This window comes from Narcine bancroftii, chromosome 2 (assembly GCF_036971445.1).
Source record: "Narcine bancroftii isolate sNarBan1 chromosome 2, sNarBan1.hap1, whole genome shotgun sequence".
Lineage (NCBI taxonomy): Eukaryota > Metazoa > Chordata > Chondrichthyes > Torpediniformes > Narcinidae > Narcine > Narcine bancroftii.
Window position 1 is genome coordinate 24,383,519 of NC_091470.1, and position 11,640 is coordinate 24,395,158.

At 45.2% G+C, this 11,640-nt stretch overlaps 1 protein-coding gene across 13 annotated transcripts in view; it reads left to right on the forward strand.

The window, feature by feature from the left end:
• The window catches only part of ccdc85ca (coiled-coil domain containing 85C, a), a 253,447-nt gene that overhangs the window by 191,721 nt on the left and 50,086 nt on the right, over window positions 1-11,640 (forward strand). For 9 of the 13 annotated variants that reach the window (XM_069916135.1, XM_069916139.1, XM_069916138.1 and 6 more), the window contains exons 3-4: window positions 6,212-6,262; window positions 8,141-8,218. The exons of 1 other annotated variant lie outside the window; for it this stretch is intronic. In XM_069916135.1, coding sequence (XP_069772236.1) covers window positions 6,212-6,262; window positions 8,141-8,218 — 129 coding nt within the window. Of the gene's footprint in view, window positions 1-6,211; window positions 6,263-8,140; window positions 8,219-10,561; window positions 10,733-11,640 lie in introns of all 13 variants that reach the window. 3 more of the 13 variants (XR_011351081.1, XR_011351082.1, XM_069916131.1) reach the window with 2 other exon arrangements.

The following is an 11,640-nucleotide window of genomic DNA, read 5'->3' on the forward strand; positions in this document are numbered from 1 at the left end:
AATATAAAGTTAAAATTTAACCCTTTTGAATTCCATCTTCTGTTGTTGGTTTGAGGCGTAACAACACATATTGGTGACAGGACAGAATCTGCAATTTGCGTGGACAGCATCACTGGACTGAAGATATAGTTATAGCAGAAAGCACTTAAATATCTCAGAGAGCGTGAGGGACTGAGAGATCGAGACCGGGCAAAGAGGTTTAGCACATTAATGCTGGACGTTGCTGGCCCGAGGTTTTTAAAGCCTCCCTTCTGCTCGCAGTTATGTCCATGGCACTGGCTTCAGTACGTGACTGGCGGGTGACTGAATATCATTCACGTAAATCCCACAAGTGGAATGTTGACAGTTTCACATTCTCTCTTGGACTGATCTGAGCTGTTGCCATGACGGCACCTTTGTGCTTGTTGAAACTGCTCGCATTCAGATCTCTTGGATGAGGCTGCCGGCAGTTCCATTTTGACTCTTTGTCCTTGAGGGGCCAGAAATGCTAGAATTTTGAGAGGTGCAGTTTACAAGCAGACACAAGATGAACACTCCCTGCAAGTCCATCCTTTCACAGGAGGGCAGTTCCTTTTTTCCCCTGATAGAAATGCGAATTGGATTTATCTTGCAATGCCATATCTGGCATCATGAACACACGCACACAAAAAAACCTCCCCTCTAAACAAACGATTGATGAAAGCCCCCATTGTATAGGTGCCCATTGTCTGCCTGGACTTGTCTGGAGTTTAATTATTGTTGTACTTGACCGCAATGTCACTAGCCATCGAACAATACTCTTTTTAATCAACGGCAGTGTTGCCGTCTAATCTGTACCACCATGGGCAGTTCTTTCAGTGAATACCTAATAATATTCTGAACATAAGCTGTCACTTCACATCAGGAGGAGAGAGCTTTCTCAGTGCAGTGGGTTTTATTTCATTAATAACTACAGAGCCTTTAGTTTCTAATTTAAGAATGCATTCATCTTTCATTTTGATTTTTGAATGACTGACGTTAATTGCAGGCAAATATTTAGACACCTCAACACTGGCAGGATCATGAATGTGCCAATATTGTGGTGTGACCATGAACAAAGGATGTCTATTTAGCAACATTTTTGGAAGAAGGGAAAGCTTCCAATTAATTGAAAGGCTTTTTTGTTTGTGAGTGAAGGCGAGCTGGTTCACATCCAAAACAGACTGTCACTTCCCATGGCTGAGACACAGAGTGGAGTGGGGAGGAGGAATCTTCAAAAGGCAATAAAAAAGACGTTGCACTCCTAATCTGTCATGATTTGGAAAAATCAGACCTGGCAAAAGAATGGAGAAGAAGAGAACATCTTATAAAAATAGTGATTTGTTACCCTGATCCATTGTATATTGTTGTAGGTGTGTGTGCAGAATTATGTATATGGATGTGTGTGTGTGTGTGTGTGTGTGTGTGTGTGTGTGTGTGTGTGTGTGTGTGTGTGTGTGTGTGTGTGTGTGTGTGTGTGTGTGTGTGTGTGTATGTGTGTGTGAGAGAGGTATGTGGTTGTGTATGTTTATGATTGGATTTGTCTATTTGTAGTATGTATGTGTGTCTGGTTTTGTCTGTGTGTGTGTCTGTCTGTGCATATGTGTCTGTGTGTGTGTATGCGCGCTTTGGTGTTTTTCTGCGGGTTGAGCTACATGACCACAGGCCGCTGTGGGGATTAGGCCTAAAAGCCTCAGGATCGTGCAGGTGAAGGAAGCAGTGGGCAAGGTGGAGAAAGCGCGGTAAGCGAGCAGGGGTTCCTGCGAGGCTGAAAGCAAACTCCTGCTGCCTGGCTCTCCCGTCCATCCTGCTTACCAACATCTGTTCCCTGGTGAACAAAACGGATGACATCCGACTCCCAATCCCAATGGCATAGGGATTACTGGTATGTGAGTGGAAAGAAAAGGGTTGAGAACCACTCATCTAACTGCTGTGCTGTACTGCGCTTTGGTGTTCACTGGAACATGCCTCAGTGACAGGATCCCGGACACTGCCATTCAGCTGGACCGGCTCACTTTATTTCGGGCTGACAGAGATGCTGCCCTGTGTGGTCAAGCCCGTGGCAATGGCCTGTGCGTTTACATCAACATGGAATGGTGTAGGGTTTCTGCACGAATCTCTGGTCATTGCTGAATGCTGGTGGAATTTGCGACTGTCAGATGTAGACCATTTTATCTACTGCGGGAATTCACAACAGTCCTCATGGTCAGTCCTCATATTGCAACAGCCTCCACGACTATCTCCAACAATACTTTCCAGGAACCCACCACTCTCTGTGTGGTGGAAGAACTTACATTTGATATTTCTTCTAAACTTTCCTCCACTTTCCTTAAAGAAAAAGGTGGTGACTGTTCCTCCTTTTCTCAACACCTCATAATTAAGTCACCTCTCATCCTTCGTTCCCCCCCCCCCCAAAAGAAGAAGCCCTAGTTCTGTCAGCCTTGCTTCATGAGACATGTTCCCCAATCCAGGCATCATCCTGGTGAATCTTCTCCAAAGGGGGGCATGGTTACCGTAGCGGTCAGCACAACACTGTTACAGCGCCAGTGACTGGGTTCAAATCCGGTGTTTTCTGTAAGTACGTTCTCCCTGTGTCTGTGTGGGTTGTTTACCCCAGATGCCCTGGTTTTCTCCCACTGTTCCAAACATTCCGCAGGCATAGGTCAATTGTGTTTAATCAGGTGGCGCAGGCTCCTGGGCCGAAAGGGCCTGTTATTCTGCTGTATGTATAAATTTTTAAAAAAAATTAAATTTAAATATTTTTGTTCCTTTTTAAATACCCCAATGATCTCACCTTCTCAGTCCTCTGGGCAGTGAATTTCACCACACTTCGAGAGAGGAGGTTCCTGCACGATTTATTTTCAAATGGCTGCCTCCTCATCTTGTAACTGCGGCCCCTCGTTTGAGATTCTTCCACCCGCGGAAATATCTTGGCATCCACTCTGTCAGTCCCCTCAAATGATGGGAGGGTAGTTGGTGGGGATGCAAGAGGGAAAATGGGATAAGTGCGGGTGGGTGCTAGATGATTGACAATAACACGATGCATCGGATTTGTTTTTGCTCCACTTCCAGCTTCTGCAGTCTCGTACCTTTCGGTTTTCCTTTGCGTTGTTGCTACCTGAATTACAAAGCACTTCCAGTCCACTCTGTTTTTGCTCTAAGACTAAATCTTGCTATAAGGCCCTTAATCGTTACCCTTTATCCAATCACTAAAAAATCTAATAATAATTATTGTCATGAGACCATGCTTTTTAATCTTATCTGCATAATCAATTTGATAAATTTCTTTAACATAAACCTATGGGTAATATTGTTCACACGAATGTTCAGTGGTTGTGCAATAATCTGTCTGCTTCCAACAGTATCAGTGTCCAATTTTATTCCTAATTTATTAGGGTGGCACGGTTAGCACAGCAGTTAGATGAGTGGTTCTCAACCGTTTTCTTTCCACTCACATCCCACTTTAAGTAATCCCTATGCCATTGGTGCTCTGTGATTAGCAAGGTGGGATGTGAGTGGGAAGGGAAGGTTGAGAATCACTGCGCTGGATGGACCCAATTGTTACTGAAATATTTTGCTTGAGAAAAATTGTCATGGGCCCATTTCCTTTGGAGTTATGAAACCGTGCACATAGCGAGTCAATTGAGTATGATTAAAACAGTGGTTTTCAAATGTTTTCTTTCCACCCACATCCCACTTTAAGCAATCCCTCACAGAGCACCTATGGCATAGGGAATACTTAAAGTGGGATGTGAGTGGAAAGAAAAAGGTTGCGAACCACTGAGTTGGAGCAATACTATTACAGCACAAATGAGTCAGGTTCAAATCCGGTTCTGTCTGAAAGGAGTTTGTACATTCTCCCCGTGTAGGCGTGGGTTTCCTCCATGTGCTCCAGTTTCCTCCCACTCTTCTAAATGTATAGGGTTTGTAAATTAATTGGTTTATTGTCGCTGCATGGGATCATGGGCTGGAGGACCTTTTACCATGTTGTATGTCTAAATTTCGGTATCTTATTCAAGGAAAATAATTAGCAAGCAATCTGAATGCAGCATGAGTCAAGTCATTCAATTAAACTGTGTGACTGTTTGCCAGTTTGTCTGCTTCATAATGGTTGTCCAGCAATGAACATGGATAGCTCTTGAATATAATGCATAAGAGATACTTCAGTCCTTTGCAACACTGATTGTAGAGTGAACAGATGTTAAGTAAAGAGGTTGCCGAATGAATGATCAAGTTTCACATCTGTTAGGACAGTTTGTGGTATTATGTTGAACACTCAATGAAGAGTGATACTTAATACATACATACTTGAGATATCTGGGTGGATGCTGGAAACATCACCTGGTGCTCCCACTGGTTTCACATAAACCAGGAAGGGTCATGATTTGATCCTTTTTATAGATGGTAGATTAACTGGAGTCAGCTGGGTTGGACCTCAGTACTACTGGAACGATGGCTGGGTCACCCCCCCACCCCCACCCTGTCCTCCCTAAAGATTATCCTGGAAAGTGACCCAGACACTTTCACATCTTCAGAAGATGACAAGGCATTTGCTGGATGTGAGAGCCCACTTGAAGGTTAGGCTGCACCATAGTGGGACAGTGGTGAGCGCTGCTCCAGAGATGGGATTCAAGGCTGACCTGGTACACAGTGGGAGAGGAGTATGTTCTCCCAATGACCATGTTGAGTTGGAGATCCACAGGAGACTGCAGATGCTGTAATCTGGGGCCAAAGACAATCTGCTGGAGGAACTCATGCGGGGTGAAGAATGTCAGCATTTTGGGTTGGAACCCTTCATCAAGACAGAGGGGAGATAGCCAGTCTAATGTCGACATGGTGGGAGGGGTTGAGCAGGGGGCCAGGAGGAAATTGGAGAAACTGGAGTTCAGAGGAAGAGTTTCCCCAGGTACTCTGGTTTTCACTCTCAAGTTGTTTGTAGGTCCATTGGTTATTACAAGTTGGCCCTTGTGTCTACAGATAATAGGAGAATTGGGACAGGAGTTGGTAGGAATGTGAGAGGAAAAATGGAATAAATCAGATGGGTTCTTGGTGATTGGCAGTGACTTATTGCACCAGAGGACATTTTCCCATGCGCTTAATTCAGAGTGTAATCTGCTTTCACACAAAAACATGGTGAAGTGCTGAAGGGTTCTGAGTTTACACTTCTCCAGTAGTAATAACTCTAGCTCAACCACCTACCTGGTAGACACTTGGAAATGTGCGCTGATTCATTAAAGATGTGTCAAAGGGAATTTGTAGACCTAAGCTTGTGGAGATCAGACAGAAAACTCCAGCTGGGGCCAAGATCACCCATGAGGTCATTGAATGGCAGAGCAGACTCAATGTTCTGCACAACCATCACTTTCCCTGTCCTTTTTATCTTTATCATTTATTTCTGGAAGATTTACTAGATAATTGCTAGCCAGCTATACACAACTTGTTCCAGAGAACCAGAGTGAAAAGTTTGAACATTTCATTCCTTGGGTAGTTTTGAAAGAGTTCATAGCATCTCTCTGGAAGGTAATCCAGGAGTACCAGGAGAGGGATCAATTTTGCAGAGTTCTGGGCAAGAGTAGAAGAATGGGAATTGGGTCCAGAGGTGTCCTGATGGGCAGAATGGTCTCCGACAGGGCCGAGGGAGACTATGTGGAGACTTGTTCAAGAGTGAGAAACCCAAGAGTGTTGGAATGGAACATTAAAAAAAAGATTGCAGAGTGTAATACAGCACCGTAACCGGATCGTTGTAACACTTGGTGTTTACACTCACATTACCCGCTTCCCACCCTTCACTTCAGCCCCTCATCTTGACCTATTCCTTCCTCTGTCCTGGGTTTTTCTGGCTTCCCTGTAAAACAATCTGGTGCAGTGCACATAATTCACCAACTGCAGAATTCCTCCTGAATTCCTTGCTGCATTCGTTAGTGACTGTCCTTGATTCCAGCCCTCTGGTTGTAGTCTCTCCTACCTGTGCAATCAGTTCCTTTTTGACTACCCTTAAAGAAAACATTTACTTTGTTTTAAAGGCCTTTCATCTGGTCACGCCTCAGCCTTCTCTAGTCTCGAGAAAAGAACCCCTCGTGGCCTGCTCATGTTGATCACACTGGGAGGCAGTTACTTTGGTTGGGCTGAATAGAAATATAACCCTTTAGGGGGAAGCATAGCTTCAAACCTTGGTTGGCCATGAGCTTCAACCTGCTTGCTATCAATCACACAGGCACCAGCGAGCAGATGCTTACGTCAATCACCAAAGTGGACAGGTTTGGAGGTGAGAGCATTACTAAGCATAATGAGGGATTTGTTGAATGAAGCAATGAACATTGGCTAATGAAGGACTGAAGCTTTATGTTCTGCTAATGTAATAATGTAATTATGTCTTTTCTTCCCTTTCCTCCTTAAACCAAATGGATGTGATTGGGGCAGAGCAGGACTACTTGCAATTAGGGCAGGATATGGTTTACTACAGAGGGATCTATCCAACAGAAACAATCTTTGGGCACCTTTAACACAAGATCACAGGATAAAGGAGCAGAAGCTGGCCCATCAGCCCATCGAGTCTGCTCCACCATTCTATCATGAGCTGATCCATCCTCCCACCCCGCCCCCACATCCCGGCCCTCTCCACAAATACCTGTCAATCTTAAATACATAGTCGTGCGCCAGATCTGGGTGTCTCTGGCAAAGCCAACATTTATTTGGGCATCGATTAGAGAAGAGCAGCTTGTTGTTACGGAAGTGGGAGGGGAGGAGGGTGCTGATGAGGGGTGGGGCAGGGTTAAAGTGGGTCTGGGCCACTCCAGTATACTTCCTCTCCCAAAGGAAATTAATGTGCTCAAGACAGAAAATGCTGGACAGTCTGCATCCATGGAAAGAGAAAGAATTAATGTTGAAGCTCCTTCAGTTCAGCTCGAATGGCGATTCTTCCACCTGAAACAATAACTCACTTTCTCTTTCCCTCGATGTTCTCCAATTTGCTAAGTGTCCCAGAACTCACTGTTTTTCTTTTGGATTTGAAGCATTTCATTTTTTTTTGATTGACATCTTGGCCATGTTCTGCAATCCAACAGTATTGAAGTCAACATTATTAATGATAGTTAATTACTGGAAATACTTGTGTAATTGTCGATACTGTGTAATAGTTTGGCCCCAAAATAGGGTATTTTTGTATGATCCGTGTAGTAGTTGACCCCCCCCCCCACTTTTGGCCCCGACCTCTCAATGTCCCGACAGCAGACCTTCGTCTTGGCTGTCCGCCTACTGGAGCGCCCTATCCCCTGACAGCAGACCCTCGCCCCGCCCACCCACTCATCCGAACTCTCGACACCCCGACCGCCATCCATCCAAGCTCCCGTCGCCTTGAATGACGCAGATCAGAAGTTTGACATGTGTCAAGGTTGAACCCCACCCCCTTTTTTTTGGCCCGATAAAGTGATCCAAAAATTTGATGATTACTGTAATGGATATTAATGATGAAGGGTTCCATTTCCAAACGTCGACCTTTTTCTCCCATGGATGCTGCTCGACCTGCTGAGTTCCTTCAGCAAGACCCTATGTCGCTCCATATTCTGGTATTTGCAATCTCCTGTGTGTCACCATAACGAATAGCAGCATTTTAATTCCTGTTTAATTAAACTCTGTAGCTTTTAGAGAGGGCTGCAATTCCCCTGTCTTGTTCAAGCTTCACCATGCCAGTAAGCTTAATTGTTGTGCTACAATTCCCCTCGTCAGCTAGACGGCTCTTTTATCTTCTGTCGCTCCTCTCTTAAATTAAATTAAATGTAAATTTAGACATACAGCATGGTAACAGGCCATTTTGGCCCATGAGTCTGTGCCACCCAATTTACACCCAATTAACCTACACCCCTGGTCCATTTCGAACAGTGTGTGGAAACCGGAGCCCCTGGGGAAAACCCACACCGACACAGGGAGAATGAACAAAATTCCTTACAGACAGCGCGGGGCTCAAACCCCAGTCCTGATTGCTGGTGCTGCAAAGGCGTGGCGCTAACCGCTACGCTAACCGCTACGCCAAATGTCTCCATATGTTTCAGGTTTTCCTTAGCTTTTTGTTAATCTTTTTTGTCTGTCTCAGTTCTTTACAAACACTAAAAGTTTCCACCTTTAACTTTTCCCAATTTCTCTTAAGGGCAGTTCTCCAGAGCACAACTCGATCCCTTCTGGTTTAACCTCGGGAAGATCTATCAGACCATCCTATGAGATCAAGGTGAGGAGTGTCGGTGTCTGGAGACGGGGGTTTCGGATACTGACCAAGCAACCTGCCTCAGCTGTGGAAACTGTTGGGGATCTGGATCAGGAAGAAAGGGGCAATATGCCTTTAGGAGAAGGGATTCTCTGCTTCATAGAATCCAAGTCACCTGTTACTACAGAGGCCACATCTGAAAATGCATTAGGAATCTCTGGAACTGAGCTGGTTTGATATTCAGTTCTGGTCCAACTAAAATGGGCATGGGCTCCCTACCCTCATTTGGTAATGAGCAGGGTCAAGTGGGGACGAATGATGGCGTGGGCCTCAGGGTAAATAGAGTCAGAGTGAAACAGCATGGAGATGGACACTTTGGCCCAACTCATCCATGCCTTCCAAAGTACCATTTGCCAACATCTGCCTCATATCCCTCCAAGCCTTTCCTATCCACAACCCTACCTTCTAAACATTGAATCATACCTACTACCCCTACCTCTGGCAGCTCCTTCTGTACACCCACCTCCCCAGCTGTGCGAAAAGCCTGCCTCTCTCAATCTCCTTTAAATCTCCCCTCTCAGCTTAAACTCTCCTTGACCTGGGAAAAAAGATTTTGACCACCCATCTTATCTATGCTCCATATAATTTGATAAACCTCTACAAGGTCACCCTCAGGCTCATTCGCTTCAGTCTATCCAGTCCCTCCTTATAATGATAGCCCCCCATTTAGGGCATCGTCCTGATGAATGTTTTCTGTACCCTCTCAACCTTAATCACGTCCATGCTGCAGTTCGGTGAACAGAACCGCACACAATATTCCAGGCACGATCTCACGGACATCTTGTACAGTTGTAACATGATGTCTCAACTCTACTCAATGCCTCATCCAAGAAAGCAAGAGTGCCATATGCCTTGTCTACCCATGTCACTATTTTCAGAGCTATGCACTTGCACCCCAGGTTCTCTCTGTTCCACATCAGCCCTCAATGTCCTGCCATTTACTGTGCAAGTTCAGCCCTGATAGTTCTTTGCAAAATCCATTCTTCAAGTTAAATTCCCTCTGCCATTCCATGGCACATTTTCCTGCTGAATCCTTAGACAACCTTCTTCACCGTCCTCCACTCTACCACCAATTTTGGTGTTATCCGCAAGTTTTTCTGATCATTCTCATCCAAATCCTTAATCTGCACGACAGACAAAAGTGGACCCTGCAGCACCACACTGGTCACAGGACCCAATTTAAGAACAGCCCACCACTACCACCTTCTATGTCCTTCCTTCAAGTTAATCCTCTATCCAACATAGCTCACCCTGGATTCCGTGTTGATCTGGACTAGCCTATCATGAAAGGCCTTGCTGAAGTCCTTGCACTGCCCTCGTCAATCGTCTTTGCTCACCTCTTCAAAAGATGCCATCAAGTTTGTGCACGCCTAAACCCACGCTGACTCTTCTGTGGGCAGCACGATCGGCATAGCAGTTGGCACAACACTATTACAGAAGCGATGACCCTGGTTCGAATCCACCGCTGTCTCTAAGGAGTCTGTACATTCTCCCCGTGACCTGTGTAGGTTTCCTCCGGGCTCTCTGGTTTCCTCCCACCCCAAAATGTAAGGGGTTGGGACGTTAATTGGGTGTGATGGGCAGCATAGGTTTCAATGACCAGAATGGACTTCTACCATGCTGTATGGTTAAAATATTTAATCATTCCCTGTCTTTCCTAATCCTCTCGAGCAACTTTCCCACCACCACTGGCCGATAATCCCTGATTTGACCTTGCTGCCCTTCTCAAATAAAGGCACAGCATGAGTCACCCTTTTCTAAGAGTAGTCAACCCCCATATTATGGCAGTTCAGGGAATGGAATTCACAATTCTCTCCCAAAATATGAGATATGGAATAAAAATTCCCTCTTACAAAATACAGTATAAGTGAAAAAGAGGAAGTAAATAAATACCAAATGTATTTATTTCCAACTTGCATTTCTTATCACATGTACAGATGTTGTGGCTTCATGTTATGGAAAATCATACTATGGACCATTTTCTAGTAACGCAGCAACTATATGTCACCTGGTCAAGATAATTATTTCATGTCAGTGTTCTGTCATCTTCTATGATTGCCTAATAAACTACGTTACCTTCAACACAGCTGCTCGTGTGCCCTGGATGGTTGCCAGAGGCATAAATGGACCTACAGTAGCAACAAGATACTTCCTGCCCAAGATCCTTGTCTCTTAGCCCGCCCCCTTATGAAATGTCACCTGAGTGGCAGCCTATACCAACTATCAGTGCCCTTAGCTGAGGCTGCAAAGAAGCAGCTAATAGCTCGACTTACCTCTCCTCCACCATTCACCCCAGGCTTCTTCCAGGTGCTGCTCAACGCTGCCCTCTGCTGATCTATGTGAAATAAAATGGTTGTCGGGCAAGATCTTGACTGTGGCAACTGGCGCTAAAGGAGCAACTTCCCTGGATATACTGAGCCTGTCTGACATTCAGCATCTTCATAGAAAAAAACCTGAGAAACATCTGCGAGTCCAGAGGTATCTGTGGAAAGTGAAAGTGTCAACATTTGGGTGGCACGGTCAGTGTACTGCTGTTACAATGTCAGCAAACGGGACTGGGGTTCAAATCACATGATGCCTGTAAGGATTTTGCACCTCCTCCCCATGTCTGCGTGAGTTTTCTCTGGGCACTCCAGTTTTTTCCCACCGTTCAAAAATGTACCGGGGGTTGTAGGTCAATTGGGTGTATTTGGCCGGCACAGTCTCATGGGCCAAAAGGCCCTGTTACTGCTGTTTGTCCAAATTTAAATTTAAATTTCAGGTCTGTAACTTTTCGACACATTGAACCTGGCATCGTCTTGTCGATTCATACTTCTGTCCAATCAGCCCCTTCAAGAACGCGCTTGTCTCCCACTTATAGGTGTATTGTGTGCCCGAGCGGTTTGCCACAACTTGACAGTCACCGATTCATTTCAGCATGTTTCGTTAAAACACAGAAGCAGAAGCAGACCTGACATAGCTTCCAGTTACTGTTATGACGGAGCCAATGGAGATTTCAAACGGACTGGCATTTCATCATGTTAGTTGTCTCTTCAATCTTACTTGTGCTCGGAGTGTGCAAGAATTGGGCTGACAGTGAATTAAGTTTGCTCATGCAAGTGATGGCTGTGGACCTGGCTGGTCTTTGAATGATTGACAATGAGATTGATTAACATACATTGTGTCAGCCAGCACAGCAGGTCTGAGGGACCCTGTTGGACTACCAGAGTTCACTCTTTGGTCTTCAGTGAATCGAACACCAGTCAGTCACAACCTTGAATAGCTTGCTTCTTTCACTTTTACATCCTATTATATGAGCAGCAAGTCTCCCGTTGTTGGTTTTCTGAGACGTTCCCGTTGTTGGTTTTCTGAGACGTTCCCGTTGTTGGTTTTCTGAGACGTTCCCG